General features: G+C 38.3%; 1 protein-coding gene across 2 annotated transcripts in view; it reads left to right on the top strand.

Moving 5' to 3' along the window:
* Window positions 1-17101, top strand: part of FBN2 (fibrillin 2) — a 191646-nt gene that overhangs the window by 58651 nt on the left and 115894 nt on the right. For both annotated transcript variants that reach the window (XM_044446643.1, XM_044446642.1), the window contains exons 8-11: window positions 7190-7315; window positions 9990-10142; window positions 11247-11426; window positions 13584-13721. In XM_044446643.1, the coding sequence (XP_044302578.1) occupies window positions 7190-7315; window positions 9990-10142; window positions 11247-11426; window positions 13584-13721 (597 nt within the window). The remainder of the gene's footprint in view (window positions 1-7189; window positions 7316-9989; window positions 10143-11246; window positions 11427-13583; window positions 13722-17101) is intronic.

Raw genomic sequence — 17101 nt, 5'->3', positions numbered from 1 at the left:
AATGATGTACAACTTTAGGGAGCATTATAGACAATAAATTTGTTGGTCATTTGGACCTGTTATAATACTGCTCCTACACTTGAGAACTGAATGTTACATTTTTCCCCTTTGAGAATTCTGAAAATGAGCAAATAAGTGAAAACTTGCATAATTAATTTACCCAAACATTTCTGTCCAATGGTGTCTGTTCCTCTGTTCATCCACAAACATAATAGACCTCAGTAGCAAAATGGATGCCTGCTTCCTTAATGCAGTTTCTATCCCAGCTCCCTGTATTTGGTTCAGAGAGGGGACTTCCTGTTTCACAAGTGGAAGAATCTTCCTAATTGGGACTAGATGATGTTAGTTTCTTACCAATGCTTTAAGAAATTATAGGCTTTCAATCTATAATTCAGAGTGCTTATATTTAAAACATTGCATGACTTAAGACATGGATATTTGAAAGAATGTCTCCTCCCCAGACCTTTCTCAGAAGTTATGCTCTAGGTGCTCTAATGTCAATATAGAATTGTCATATGCACTACTGCAAATATGTAAAATAAACAGTACTATAATCACAAAACGAAAAGTACTCTGTTAAACTATGGTGTGTAAAAATGACAATATAATTCTGGAACAAATTATGACAAACAACTGACAAATCATTTACAAAGATTTCTCCCAAAATATGCTTTGGAAATGCTCATTCACATTTAAATGCTAATGTGAAAGGAAGGACCTTTCAAACAAGAATTCTTTAGGATTCTGAAGGAAGATACTATTTATTGTTTAAGTTGAGCTCCTTCTATATGGGAAAAGTTCCAAAATATGAAAAGATTGCCGGCACAGACGATTGTAAGGTTAGGGCAAATTAAATTATACTTCCTCAAATGGATTGCTCTCTGTTTCTCATAGGAAGAGAGGGACACTATTCAATCAATACTTGCTTTAATCTGGATTTTATTTAATTTTTTTCAACATACGTGATCTCACCAGCAAGTACTCTGCCAGTTCCTTTCCCCTCCTCATATGTATAAAGCTAGATCAAACATTACAAAGGGGCAAAAGTCTTACAAGCCTTACCTAGGCAAGATGCCAGTTTTTAACAGGACTTTGACATAAACTATCCAATTTTCTTTTAAAAAGAAAATAAACTAGGAGTCATGAAATTTCAGGGGGTTTTTTTCTTTTGGATTTGAAAAGCCAGATGTGCTTTAATATGCTTGAAGGAAACCTTTTTGCCTGGCAGTAATATGAATAAGTGTTCACATTATTCTTTCAATACCTAGCCGAACCAAATTTGCCTAATAGCACAGTCCTATGATTGTATATACGGAGAAATAACTCCCATTGAATTCAATGGAGTTCAATTCCAGGGTAATTGGCTATAGGACAGCATCCTCAATAATGTAAGAAGACAAACTTTATTGTAGCTTATATTACTTATGAGCACAGAGTTTATGTTACTTAACAAAACTTACACTTTATGTATGTGGAGATTATTTTATTTTTCACGCTCTTCACACTTCGTGAATAATTTTTTGTTTAGTGTAGTAGCATTTTAATATAATGGAAGATGAAAAAGATGTACATATTTCTTAATCTTCCTGGAACTCATTACCTCTATTATTTGCAGCATTGCTGGCATCACGTTAAAAAACACTTTCATTAAAAGATCAAGACTGACATGCAATCCTAAGCCTGCCTGCTCAGACATTCTACTCAGTGGAATAGGGGTTTTTCCCAGTTAAGTAGGCATAAGACTGTAGCCTTCAAAATGCTTATTAAAAACCATTTACAAAATTAAGTTAACCCAACCTTTAAAATCATGTCTATAAAAGAATCTTACAATGTTTTTAAAAGGTAGTTGAACCTTCTGGCCTTAGACAGTCCTTTGTCCCCAGTGAGAGAATGTTCTGTCTCTACCACCCACTCAATTACCCAGCTGCTCACTAGTGAACCAGTCCATAAAGGAGGAAACCTAAAGACAAGGGGATACTCTGTTGGAATGACTGCATGGCCTGTCAGTTGGAGTGATCACTTTTCCTTATGGAGAACAAAACAGAGCAGATACCATGTACAGTAGGTCCACATGAGCCTAACTCCCACTCGTAACATCTAAAAAGACATGGAGGGAGAGAGCTGCACTCTAGAAGTTCACAGGAAATTTCCTTCCATTAAAGCCCTTGCTGTTTGGATACAATTAACAAGGTGGTATCATTGGGTTTGGCCAATCCTGATGCAACATGAGTTCTCTGTTATATTTGAGTTTTAAGCTCAAGATTTATAGGACCTTTTGTTTCTTGTTTTATGAAGTGTGGGTCCTTGTCTTTCAATGGTTGCGCAGTGGCTGATAAAGATTGAGTTACTTTGTTAATAATGTTACTAATCTTGCTAATAATGAAAAGGAAAATATCCATTCATGAGCATTTGCAATCTATTATATATACGCCAAGCTATTTATCATATCCTGTTCAGTGAAAGCATTTTAGTAAAGCAGTTGAATTCTAGCTAACAAACAGGGAAGTTGATTTGCTTGGCTGGCAGGCAGGCTAATAATTAAAATGTCCCACAGCTGGGAATTTGCTAACAGTTTAATAGCCATACCGTTTTCCCTTAGGTGTAATTCTTAAAATATAGGTTCCTACATCCCTGGTCTTGTCTGATGCTTACATCAGTTTCTCCCTTACAGTATCCCTGCTCCCATGGCAATTTAAGAGGGCTTCTGTCCGATTATGTTTAATGTTCAATAAACAATATTGGTGTGGTCCCACATTCTGGGTCTACTTAGGAGATGCTGTGGAGTTGATAAACAAATCCATCAGCTAAGAACGAATTTACATGCAGCAGACAGACTTGCTTACGTCCTACATGTTTCTAACTAAACACTGCAATATTTGAATGGGAGATGTTTGGTCTGTAAACTAATTGTGCACAATGTCCAGGTTGTTTGAAGCTTCTTCAGGCAATTTTGCATGTAATTCAGATTTCCTCTTCTTATATTACTGGGTGACCATGTGGAGACACATACTTAAGAAGCAGATTCACCTGCAATCTAAATATATTTAAATAGAAGCAATATACATTGGCATCTTGGACCTTCCTTGTGAGGTACACATCTGGAAACATTTATAAACTAGACAGGTTCATTATACATGTTGGAAGAATGTGGGGATAGGAACTACAAAAGCTTACCTTCCATGGAGCTGTTGTGTATTGGCCCAATGAGTTTTGACAGTAAAAGCAAGTGAGCCTACCTAGGTGAGAACAGTTTCATTGTTTATCACAGTTTCCCTGAACACCTTGGACATGGATTTAAAAGTTAGAGGAGTTCAGCATAAGCTTTCTCAACAGTTTCTTCACTATGAAACTCCTTTCTAAGGGGAACTGCCAAATCAGTTTTATTATTTATTTGTTTGTTTGTTTAGATGATCAGATTCTATATAAAAATAAGCTCTTTTTGGTCAAGCTTCTGTGGTTTAGCTGCTTTTAGACTTTGTCAACATTTCAAGAAATTGTACCTTGATAAAATGATTAATGCGTTTTAGTGTAATGATGGCATCTTTATTTTTTTTAGAGAGCTACAAATTTTTGTTGCTTACAAACCAATCTATGCATGTCTATTCAGAAGGTAGTCCTGCCAAGTTCCTTCCTTCCTAGTCCTGCCAAGTTCCTTCCTAAATTTAGAATTTTATTCTAAAATACTATTCACATTTAGTGGAAGTCAACAGTATTGATACAGTGGGACTTATCTTTGAGTAAACGTAAAGAATGCAAAGAGACCTACAACTCCTAGCATACCCCAGCTGTTTTTCTGTCTAAATTTGCATAGAATTTCACACTTACCACATTTTGATTTTAAAATAGTCCGTGATTTAAAAGATTGGTACCATTTGACATTTAAATGTTCTTTTAGTAGAAAGAATAAAAAGCAGAAGCTGGTTTGGCTACTCAAAGCAGATGTCTGCTGAAACATGTATTCATTAGCAGTGGTTTTTTTTAAAGAATGGATTTTTTTATAAATAAGGAAAAATGTGCAGATTTCATACTAAGTTGCTTAATAAAATGCATTGGTAAAATGTATTAATTTAAAATTCATATAATTAACTTATTAAGATTTATTTAATTATTGTTTGTAAGGATCTTTGGGGTTTTTATAGCAGAGAAAATGGCTTCCAAATTTAAATGAATACATATGATTTTAGGAACATGTGAAAAAAGCTGGCAAGCAACCATTAAGAGTGCTCCTTAAAAGCATTTCCTGTTGTACCCAAGTGGTTGCCTTTCCTCCAGGCATACAAATCATTAGGCATCCTCAGTGTGTTCTTGGTTGCATGAATAACACAGTACCCAGTACCCAAGTGCTTTACACCAATTCTTATTGCATCAGAGAATTGAGCTAAACTGGGAACTCTCACGAGTGTGTTTGAAACTGAACTCAAGCTAGCTGGGTGGCATGTAGCACAAGCAACTAATTGCATAGAGAGGTTCTTTTGCATTTTGATGTGTGGTAAAAAGTAGGCCATAAGGATAACATGAGGGATGTGAACCTCAGTATTATGCTGCTATTCATACACTTTTTAGAATTGAAAGTAGCAAAGAGACAGAAAGAATGAGGTGAGCATAAGGTCTTTGCCATGTGGTTGCCATTTCACTTCCTGGTTTTGCTGAGCTGCAACTCTGATCATCTTTGACCATTAGCCATGCTTACTAGTTGTAATGGGAATTACAGTCCAGCACCATGAGGGCAACTAATGATTACCAATTCAATCCAGCCCTTTGAATTGGCCAAGAATGTTGTAGAAAATTGGACTAAGTATATTGATATAATATGTTCCTAGGGGGCAACAGTTTCTGTATTCTGTACCAGCTGCAATTTCAGAACATCTTTCAAGTGACGAATAATACAGGCCAAAGGATTTGGGAACCTGTTTGCTTTTATGTGGACAGTGCTATTAGTTTGGTTTCCATACAACTTAAAAGGCAGCTGGATATGGTGGAAACAGTATTGTCTTTCAGCTTAGAATAAAAACAAGTACTAAAAGACTAAGAGGTATAACAAACTTTTCACTCATGTTATGGTGGAAAAATGAACTGGGAGACATTTTTCTTCCTTTCTCATAATACTAGATTTAGGATCACCCAATGCAGCTAAATGCTGGGAAATTCGGGACAGATAAAAAGAGATACTTCTTTGTACAGTGCATAACTGGAATCCACTTCTGCAAAGTGTACCAATGGCTGCCAATTTGGATGGCTCTAAAAGGGGACTGGACAGATTAATGGAGGACAAAGCTGTGGATGGTTATTAATCATGATGGCTGCATATTCACTGAGTTTGCCTGATCTCTGTAGCCATATCATGTGGCTTCAGATAATACAACAAGCCAAAAGTGAACTTGTAACTAGACAAATAGCCTAATTTTTAAAGACATGGTTATTGTGTGAACCAAGTTTTTTTTTATCCTTTAGGAGTTTAATAATCCAACCGTCTGGTCCTCTTTCTAAATGTAGTTTTATTTCATGCGTATTTTCTATTGGTTAGTAAAGTCTGACTTCATTTATGGGGCAGCAATAGGGTACAGGGTTTCTGTTGCATCTACTGAGTATGCTCCATTGCATTTGATCATGCTAAGTGACATTTAGTGTGCAGATCTGGCAGGTTTATTAAAAGAACAGTGGTACATCAATGCAGGGAACTTAAAAATCTCCAAGATATTCTGGTGCAGATCAAATTGTCAACAATCTAGCTGGCATAGTTAGCATATTGCCTCGGTGCTCAGTGGAAGAACCACATACAGTAAATGTCAGATGTTTCAGAGCCATGAGACATGAACAAATATTTTTTATAATTATTATGACTTTATGAAAATTTGTTCTTTCTTATCAGTGCTTGTTTTTTAATGTGCATTATAAGACATATTAACACCTGGAACACTAACTTTGGGATGCTTCCCAAAGAAATGGACCTCTAGAAACAAGAACTACTCGAAGCAAATATCAATGTTAATGAAAAATAGCAGGAGTTTTTTTGGTTTTGGTTTGTGGTTTTGTTGTGTTTTGTTTGTTTTTGCTGTTGTCACAGACAGAATCCTGACAATTTAGTGAGAAGTGCTAAGGATTCTTTGTTAGAACTCTACCTTGAAAATCATGTCCTATCAGGAAACTTAGAAGGAGCTGCAGAAGGGACAAGCAGCAGTAAGGATAGCCTTCTTCAAAGCCTGTTGCATAAACAAATGCTGTTTGGAGCTATGACTGGTCTCCACTCTCTCCACATTCAGGAAGGGGGAAATGATGCCTCTTTTGAAGTTGGCTTTTTAAAGACAGCAGGAGTGGCATGGGGCTTGCTGGGGCAAGCTCTCTTGAGGCTTCCAGCCCTACCAGATCTTGTCCTGAACCTCAAAAAAACTTGCCCCAGGATCCCCTGCTTGCTCCTGCTTTGGTGGGTCTACCTCCACCACTGCTCTAGGCAGCACATCTGGTGATGTTCTTGGAATTGCCTGAGGCAGCAGTGGTTATTCTGGTGGTGACAGTATTTCCTCAGCATTTTCAAAGGCAGCTGCCTTAGCTGCAGCCCTACCCTCAGTGAAGAAACCAGAGGTGGAGCAAATGATGCACGAGAGGTTGTTACTTTTGGTCCCTCTTTTGTTCCCAACCAATTACCCCACATCCTCTTTAGAAGCCCTGAAAGAAGAGCTTGTGGTCTGCTTGGATCTGTTCCATCTTCAGCCTCTTCACTGGGGGTAGGACTGCAGCCCAGGTGGCCCTGCCAAAGATGCTAAAGAAATGCCACTATCTCCAATAGCACCACCAGATTTGCCACCTGGAGCAGTGGTAGAACTGCCAAAGCATCTTGTCAGCAGGAATGGGTTGGGTATGTTGGGACAAGCTCTCGCAAAGTTTCCATCCCGACCCAAGTAGGATGCACTGCTGGCCTCAGGAAAGTGCACTGCGATCACACCCATGCCATCTCTGGGATCTGGACCAAGGGGGAATGGGCGGGGGGGGAGGGCTCTGAGCCCTCTGCGAGCTGCAGTATAAACTCATGTGGCTCCTGAGCCTCAGTTTGGGCACTCCTGGAATATGGCATTGAGCTATAATGTGATATTATGTGTGCGAACAGGAATAGAATGGCAAGTGGACCAACTTTTGCAACTATTACTTCTTGAAAAGTATATATAAACATTTTCTGAATGTGTTCTTTCTCCAGATATTAATGAGTGCAGCCTCATTCCAGGAATATGTGATGCTGGTGAATGCTCCAATACTGTGGGGAGTTATTTTTGCCTTTGTCCGCGTGGCTTTGTGACATCAACAGACGGTTCACACTGCATTGGTAAATGTACATTTAATGTATTCTTGGGACATTCTTGAGGTTAGCTGCTGATCACTTCAATAATCTAGAATTTCCATCAATGAATTTCATGGACTTTTCATTAAGTCTTTAGTCTGAAAACTAATTTATTTATCTTTTCTCACCTGCAACAATGGCCACTTTCTGAAATCCCCCTAGCTGTGGTAGAACTAAGATTGTTACATGATTTGCCATAAAGTATACTTTACAAAATATGTTTGTGTATATTTCTCTGTGTTATTAAATTTAAAAACATAAAAAATAAAAATGGTTCACAATTCTGTTTGTACAATTGCCAACTAGAAGAGATAAAATAACTTTAAGAGCACAAGTGCACAGTGACTATGGTGGGGCACAAGAGCAGCGCAACAGTATTCCTGTAGACCTGTTCCAGCAGCAACCCACATTGCACAGAAAGGATAAACTGAGGAAAACAAAACTGGTGATGGGCAAATAGAGAGAAAATCTTCAAAGAGAAAGAGAGAGTTTTGCCTTTATCCTTTTTCTTCTGTGCTTTGACTGCTTCACTCCTACCCAAGTAAATGAAATAATAAGAAACTTACCCTTGAGAAGGAAACTAAGATCCAAATCTTTTGTTCATACCACTGCTTAGTGAGTGCAAATGTTCTTAGCGTGGCTTCTATCTTTATTATATATGTTTTAAAGCATTTATTTATTTATTTATTTATGACATTTCTATGCCGCACCCAGCGCCAAAGCCTCAGGGCGACTCACAAGGAAAACAAATAAACAAAGCATAGAACAATATAAAAAATTTGGAGTTCTCGGCGATAATATAAAACCATTAAATAAAACACAGATTGACAATTAATGTATTGTTTAAATAAAAAAGTCTTGGCCTGGCGCCGAAAAAAAACTTATTAGCTATAGGCCTTCTTCATACATACTTCTCTAAGCAAAAATGTTTCTGTCTAATTGGTCTGGATATTAGTCAAGCTCATAGATGGCTGACTGAGTCTGCCAATGGCGAAAAAAATGAATTATCTCTATATTAAAATATAATGCAAGGGCTGATAGACCTAGGCTCTTTCAAACTCTCAAACTCTCAGCAATGGTTCAGAGGCCCAATAGGCTTCACAGTGCCATTTCAGTGGCACAACATCAATTAGACAATATTCTTTCATCGCTAGTCTTTTTATTTTAATGTCATTTTCTGTACTACTGAAATATTTCCTATGGAGAGCAACAAGGGCTTCCAGGTCATCTGTAACAACTAGTAAATACCCATCCGAAGAGATGGCAGTAATGGGATGATAGCTGGAGGAGGGGGCATGGGAACCCAAGCTCCAAATGAATGGATATTGATTGAAGAGATGAGAAACACAGATATTATAGTGTAGAGAAAAGGCACTTATTATCTGAAGAAATTAGGCTAATATTAGTTCATTAGATCAGGATCTGTGTTTATCTTGCGCTCTTTTCTCTACTCAGTGGCACATGTAGTATGCAGATTGGGGCAAAGCTGCTAGGAACATTGTCCAACAAAGCTATGGGTCTGGACAGAGAAACCAGAATAAATATCACTATATACAGAGGCTTTCACCAAATCCTAGAAAAGTCTTCGAAAAATACATTGGTTTACCCAAATCAGTATCGCTTTCTGTCACCCTGAGGAAACTAGTAGCTCCTTTCCCAAGTTCTTTGGGGCTATTTGCCCCAAGAAACCTAGACAAGAGTGCTCATAGCTTCAGCTCTTGTAGGTTGGCATCATTTCACCTATTCATCTGGCCTACTCTGTTCAATTTTTCATACCATTTGTTTGCTTTAGAATTTTAAACAGCCTTGCTGGAATTTTAAACAGCCTTGCTGGAATTTAATGCATCAAAGAAAGAAAGGAAAGTAGCTGAACTTCAAGGATTAGATGAAGCGAATCTGGTCATTTTTCTTAATTCACTGATATGGTTTGCAGCAAAGACTACACAGCTCACCAGTTCTTGAAGCATCTATTACCACTAATAGGTACACCAACAGGAAAAATCAGTTTATCTTTTCTTAGGCAGCCACCTTCTTTTATATCAACACACACCAAACAAATCTCAGTAGGCCAGAAATACATTAAGCTCTATGGTCCCTGGCAATAATCCAGGCACAGGGAACCTCTGGTCCACCATTTCCCATCTGACCTACAAATGTCTCCACAACCTTGTAGCCTCTCCTTATTCAGTCATAACGTTGGAAGATATTGTATAGCCTCATTTGCTGCTGGGGGATTCAGGTTTACTTACTGATGCTTCTAGGGTCAGCTGGGGTAATTCTTTTGGATGCTTTGCTGGCTGCTTAATTACTTCAAGGCCTCTTGGAGATATCTTGTACTTTTACTCACTTGTTATTGCCTGTGTCCTGGTTTATAACCATATGTTTGCATTTTGGACAGAATAATAACTGGAGTTCTGCAGTTTCTAAGAGTATGAAGTTAGGCTGTGGCAGCACTATGGGCTCATGGACTTTCACCTCCAACCTTACCTGCTGCACAGCGTTGATGGCTGTAAATTACAGGGCATAATATCTACTGCAGCACCAATTACAGTTTTTTTTCTTTATATAATTTGTTTAAATGCTATTTTAAGGTTACAAACATGTTTTAAAAGGTCTCATAAACAGTCCATCAGGAGTTTTTCTAATTACCCATCTCCAGATCAAAGAGCAGGTACATGTTTCTCCAGTCTGGTGAATGGTCGCTGTGCACAAGAGCTTCCTGGGAGATTTACTAAAATGCAGTGTTGCTGTGAATCTGGACGATGTTGGGCCCTTGGATCCATTCCGGAGATGTGTTCTGTCAGAGGTTCTGGTGAGTGCTTTTAGGTACATTTATTAGTTAGGATAGTTAGGAATAATGTTGCATTCATTTTAAAATTAAGCCTGAAAAGATGGAAAGTTCTGTTGTAAAGATACACTGAGTTACTTCTTCAGTCTGTCCACCCTATGGTTTGCTATTATTTATTGCCACACTCTTTCTATTATCATTGGAAATTTTCTTAAAAGCCAGGATTATTTTGATAACCAGTGTTCAGTGGGAGTTAAAGTTATAGCTACCCTTTCATTGCATATTTCTTTTCTACTATTAAAGTGGCTGAATACAGGGCATATTTATTCTATTTTAGTTCTCTGTTTAGCGGGATCCTGAAAGAACAAGGTTTGAATGTAGAAACATTACAATTTGCAGAATGCTTCTAAAATAAAACAGAAATGTCTAACTTACCTTCTACTGTATATTCATGACTATAGCCCTTCCTACTCCTAGTGCTGTACCTTCCGTAAACCATTTTCCTTTGAACTTCTTAAGGTTATGTTTATTTCAACATGTCTCACCTGCATTCCATAGTGTTCTGGCTCCAATTCATTCCCTTAAGAATCTCAAAATGTTTTCTAAGTAAGCTTTTATGCAAAGAACATTCCTCTGTCAAAATTCTAAAATCTTATCTCAAGAGATATTCTCTTGGCATATGGGTGTTTTGGTGTTGGCTCAGGTATACCTGTTATACTTAAGTGAGTGTTCCCAAGTGCCTCTCCACATAAGTGTAACAATAGCTATGAGGCAATGGATATTTGTGGTAAGAAATTCCGTATTCACTCACAGAAATCTACATTTCATGAATTTAAACAATGTAATCTGAAATATATGTTTTATTCTGGTAGTTGTAAATCTTTCAAGAAGCCATTTCTTTTATAAAATTTCATATCTATATCAGAAAACTCTCTCTCTCTCTCTGCACACACACACACATATACATATTCTCTATATAAGTTAGTTTTACCTATAACTAATATAAATGCAAAAACTCCATGCTTTTGTAAATGTGAAAAAGAATTATCAAGTTATTTGTGATGCATGCTCCCATTTTGTAAAAAGATGAGAAGGTAATGCTTCTATGCTCTTGTTTGATTTTTATAGATGAATATCGCAGGCTTTGTATCGATGGTATTCCTGCTGTAGGTGGTTCCAGACCTGGTGGCACAGGAGGAAATGGATTCCTTCCTGGTGGAAATGGCTTTTCTCCAGGTGTGGGTGGGACTGGAGTAGGGACTGGTGGTCAGGGTCCCACAGGAAATGGCCCCATCATTACAGGACTGAGTAAGTTGTCTAATTTCATAATTATATGACTTCTCAATGTTGTAACCTTCCAATGGAATTTGAAAAAATTTAAAGCCATTCTGTTTATATAACTTCTTAACTTTACACTATTCTCAGTGAAGCTTTGCAAACACTGTAATACTGTTACTCAGTTTTGTCCCCCCTCCCCCGCCCCATTGTATATAGCATCAGAGCTGATAGGAACTAAAGAACAGGAACTAAGGAATGATCAGAATTTCAGTTTTACTTTGTAGTATTTTTGTTTTGTGATGCACCATCCTGTCTCTTTCCCCCCGAACAGTCCTGAATTAGAAATTCTCAGAGCCATATCCTATAATGTCAGTGCAACATGACAGATTTAGTGGTGGGGTTCACATGCTGCGTGAGAGTTGGAAGGAGGATCAGCTGAGTGGCACTGATGTGAACCCACTCAGAGTGTCATGCACTTCTAACTTTTTGTATTTTATAATCCATTATGACTTGTTAGGAGTGAAGAGTAGTTAAAGGAATGATTTAAAAAGTCTGAGTGTTGTGGAACAGAAATACGCATTTTAAGCAAAAGTGCTAACATTTGAGGTTAGGAGATCAGGTTGTGAGCAAGAGCAAAGCATTTGAGAAGAGAAGAACATTTGTAAAATCAGAAAGGCCCTGTCTTGGAGGAGGGAAAATATTCAAGCTGCTTCACTTAAGATATTACCCAGAGAAGAAGCAATTTGCAATTATATTAATGTTATTGTAGTAGATCTATTGTATAACAGTCCGTCTCCCTTGAGAACACTTCTGTTATTTAAATCTTTTGAAACATTTTAAGGATCTTGTATTTTTAAACAAATGTCCAGAATTAGTTACTCTTAGGCAAGACCTTTATGCAATCTCATAAACAGGATTATAAATGTGTGAGCACATGTGCGCATGCACGCACACACACCATTAGCAGTACTAAAGCTTTCTTTCTTGAAGGTCCTACTGATTGTCTGAAGAAAGGCTGTTTATGCATGGTGAACCAGAGGATAACAAGAATTATGGATCAACAACTCTGTTCTTCTTTGTGGTCTCTGTCATTCACACATATGGGTTTTGTGCTCCCGTGCAGAACAGAGTTTTGGAACATTCCAGTACTAAGCAGAGTTTTTTGGCAGAAACCCCACCACTTCTGCATACTCTGCGTGGGTCTTTGCCTGTGTCTGAATTCCTTTTTTTCTGCTGCAGTGACAGGCAGCAGTTTCGAATGTTCAGCTTTAAGGGAAGGGGTTTTTTTCTGTTCTTCTTCCTCATTCTTCCTTGCAACTGAGGCTACCTGTCTCCTCTCAGTGTCTAGCTAAATAGATAATGTCTATTATCCACCTGGAAATCCAGCTTACTTGCCTGTCTACATCCCTTGCAAGTTAGAAGTCAATCCACAAGAACCTTGCATTCCTCTATGGTAGTCATGAGAGGTTTAATGATAAGCAGCTTTGTGCCATGGCCACATGGGCTCAGCCAGCAAGCTCTTCTGCTTAGATATTAGAGCCTAGAAAGGCATGTCTTTCGGCAAGGCTGCTTTTTCTTCAGTCTTAATGTGACACCTTCCTCCACCAGTGAGTCCTTAGCTTTCTAGTCACTAATATGTATAAATCACAGGGACCATGAAGCAGGAGGGCTGGTGGCTTACCTCTAACTACTCTTCTTTGAGTGGTTATCTGTGAATTTATACAACACACCCTCCTCCTTGTTTCTATGTCCTGTTTCTCTTCCCATTTGAGTAGATTTGGAATTGAGATTCAGGAACTATACTTGGAGTATGTGCAGACAAAGGGGTGGAACTTCCATGAAAACCTCTGCTTAGCTGTAGAATATGTCAAACTCTGTTCTGTGTAGGCACATAAAAGCTACTTGTGTGAATTCACAGATGACCGCACAAGGAACAGAAGTTAAAGTAAGCAATCTGTCCATTTCCTTCCTGCCTCCTAAGCAAAATGAACCATTCCCCAATCTCCTACAATAAAGAATATTCTAAACCAAGGCCTTGGTTTATTCATATTAACTGATGTAAGTGTGAGTTCATGTGTCTAGTGCTGCTGGTTATGTTAAAATATTTGGTGAAAAATAATAAAGAGTTGATAATCTGAGTCTCATTTTTATGTTCTAATTGAGCTTGGACTGGTATTTTTTTCTCAGCAATACTCAATCAAACAATAGATATCTGTAAGCATCATCCAAATCTTTGTTTAAATGGACGTTGCATCCCAACCATTTCCAGTTACCGATGTGAATGCAATATGGGATATAAACAAGATGCAAATGGAGATTGTATTGGTGAGTATCACCAGTTTTTACTGGTTTTATCAATTTTCCTCAATAAACATTTAGAAATATAACTTCAATATAGATACATAAGCTTAAAATCTGACCTTATGCAGTTTCTCAATCCTGAATGTGCTCTGGAGCTTTTATCACAGTGACCTATAAATTAATGTGTCTGTTCTAAATGAGCTGATTATACAAAAATTACATTCTAACGTACTCTCACAATATTAATATAAAAACCTTAGAAGATATATTAATTCATCCATATAGTTGGACTGTTGTACTGCAGGCATTTTTTAGCTGAAAAATGACCAAAGGGAAATGGGTTAATAGTCTTTCCCCTTGAGCTCTTCCTGTGGTCATCCTGGCAAGATCCCAAGACTGCAGTTGGCAGAGGGAAGTAACAGGGCGGTGCAATATCTAATCCTAGTCAGAGAATGCTTGAGCTTTGCAACCATGTAGTGTTCTAGGATGTTGTTACAGCGCTATTAGAACACACTTGGACTATTTAAGATTACTACTGAGTATGTCCTAACAGTTCAGTAACCACCTCCACAGTTCTGACAATGCATTTATTAATCTGTAAAGCCATTCATAGGGATATTGGTTTTCAAATAACTGAACTGCCCAGTGAAACAAAATAAACTACTAAGTGCTTTCTAATGAACTCTCATAAGAACTAGGGCATTACAGAGAGCAGCTGGGACATTTAGAGAGTTGGAAGGTGTTCAAAGGGAAACTGCTTGAGCAGTAATAGGGCAGACTGAAAGGTATAGTGAGCAGATTAGAGAGAAGCCAAAAGAGCACAATATACCCTCATGTGAAGGCATATGCAAAGGGATTGTGTTTCTATTTTTTCTGATTCTTTTATTCTGCGATCCTGTGCCTACATACCTGGAAGTAAGCCCCAGTCAATTAAAGGAACCTAGTTCTTAGTTCTTAGTAAATATGTATATGATTGTACTGGTAAATCAGTATTCTGATTCTCAAGATGTACAAACATTTAAGGTTATAAAGACGACTATCACATCTAATAGATTTCATTTTTAAGAGACAAAAAAGGACCTATTTTTTAATGTCATTACATTTTCTTGAGCTATAGAAGAAATATCACTTTGGAAGCTTCACTTATTTAAATGATAAAGGCAGGGGTGCTATCACCCAGAGGGTTTCAACAAAAGGATGGTGCTTTAATTATTGTCAGGCATTATTAAAAATCCATGGTACAATTATCTTTTCTACTTTGCATCACCAATAATATGTGAAGTTGCTAAATCTATCTGAATAAAAATAGCATATTATTTCTGTAAAAACCAGTGATAAAGTGAAATGCTGGCTGTAGTTAAAGATTTGGTTTTCATGTAGTACAATTTTTTGCATACAAAATAAAACATATTTTCTATGCTTTTGTGTTCTCTAAACTTTGTTCTTTCTTTCTAAAGAAACTTTCACAAGGAGGAGGAGCATTATGTTTGTTTATAGGTACCTTTTGGCCACTAACAAATTTAGAGCACAGTATTGCAGATTTCAGAGTTACTTTATTTCTGTATAAACTTTCATAATGGTTATTAGATGTGCAGAACAGAACAGGCAACTTATTCATGAAAAACTGGTTGCATTGAAATAGTATCAGTAGAGCTTGAGTCTGTGGGTTTGTACTGAGAAAAGTATGTTTAACCTTCCTTGCATCAATTACTGAGTACTGAACCAAATAATCCGAAGGCAGATTGGTCTGTTGTGCATAAGAGTGAATTGTTTTTTAAGTTCAAGTTTCGCAAATTAGTTGTGGTTTCTTTGTAATGCATCCAATTTTCTTCTTTTCATATCGCTTCATTGTTATGGCTTTTCTGCAGCTTCTAAGCTGCATATTCAAAAGTAAGTGTTGCTAAATGAAGCTCAGTATTTTCATGAAAAATAGTATGAGTTGTATTAGATTGGAGACTGCTATAATCTACCAGGTTTAATATTTATTATTTATTTATTTAGGAGACTTCTATGCCGCCCCATTTGCCGAAGCCTTGGGGCGGCTCACTATAATAAATAAACATAATATAAAAACAATATAATTTGAGTTGACCTGGCCAAAAATAAATAAATAAATAAATAAAATTAACAATTAAAATAACGTTTGAATAAAAAGGTCTTCGCCTGGCACCGAAAAACAAATAACGATGGCACCAGGCAGATCTTTCTGGGGAGCTCATTCCATAGATTGGGCGCCACCGCAGAGAAAGCCCTCCTCCAAGTACCTACCCTCCTAATTTCTTTCACGGAGGGTTCCCGGAGAAGGGCCTCTCCCGCTGATCTCAAGGGGCGGGCGGGCATCTATGGACGTAAGCGCTCCTTCAGGTTATTAATAAGGCCTGGTACATACTGTTTAAAAATACAATTAGATTCACAATGACTGGGTTTGCACCACATGCTAAGGAGCTGAGAGAAGTGGCTTAGCATGTTGTGTGAACCTTCTTACTTCCTTGGGAGTGGTTTGTACCATGGGCTGACATATAAAGCACTGAAAGTATTCATAGTTTGTTATGAATCTGGATTCAGGCAACACACACCTACAGATGCTGGAAACAATCTTGCTTTGCTGTCATTGACAAGGAGTGACAGGCATAGAAGCAGATGACAGCTGCCCAAAGTACTCACTGTCATCCTGTTCCTCTTAGTGGCCTCTGTGCATCACACGTATGGGTGCTGCACCTGCGCAGTGCCTGTAGCCAGGAAGATTTAAAAGCTTAACGGTTTTGGCAGGAACTCCGTACCCCTCCCCACTATAGTATAAGAAGGCAGAGTGCCCACCATTTCCTCAGTCTTCTTGCAACCACCGTTCGCTGTGCCTCGAGCCTTTTATCTCTCAGTTCATAGCTATATTGTGTATCTTGATCCCCTTTAAAACCATTGTTCTCTTTTCTCTTAGCTTTCAATCTCGATGGCTCAGCATGCAGCTATCCACAAGCGTTCTCAGTGCAGGTCCAAGGTATCCCCCACTGATCCACATGACCTGTGCCTTCTTTGCCTCGAAGAAGGTCATAGGACCGATAAATGCAGCCATTGCCAGGCCTTCATGAAGCAGGTGCAAAAACCTGGGAAAACTGTCTGCGCAAGCTTCTCTGGGACCAGGCCTTGGTTCAATCTGATCAACTGGTGGCCCAATCTGCTGTGCAGCCCTCCTCTTCAGCTGCCCCTCCTCCCCGCCCATTGGCTGATGGTGCATATCTGCTGGAGGGCAAGCTCTCCTCATAAACAAAAGGAGAAGAGGAAGCACAGCAGATCCGATAAGTCCTTGGACCATAAGAAGCCTAAGAAGGACAAGGCAGATAAGATGGCTCACAAAGCCAAGAAGGCCAATCAGCCCTGGCACCGTGATTCGGGATTGTCTGCCCTGT

The sequence above is a fragment of the Varanus komodoensis genome, unplaced genomic scaffold, assembly GCF_004798865.1.
Source record: "Varanus komodoensis strain SLA01 unplaced genomic scaffold, ASM479886v1 scaffold5, whole genome shotgun sequence".
Classification (NCBI taxonomy): Eukaryota; Metazoa; Chordata; class Lepidosauria; order Squamata; family Varanidae; genus Varanus; species Varanus komodoensis.
This window is presented reverse-complemented; position numbering and strand designations above follow the sequence as displayed.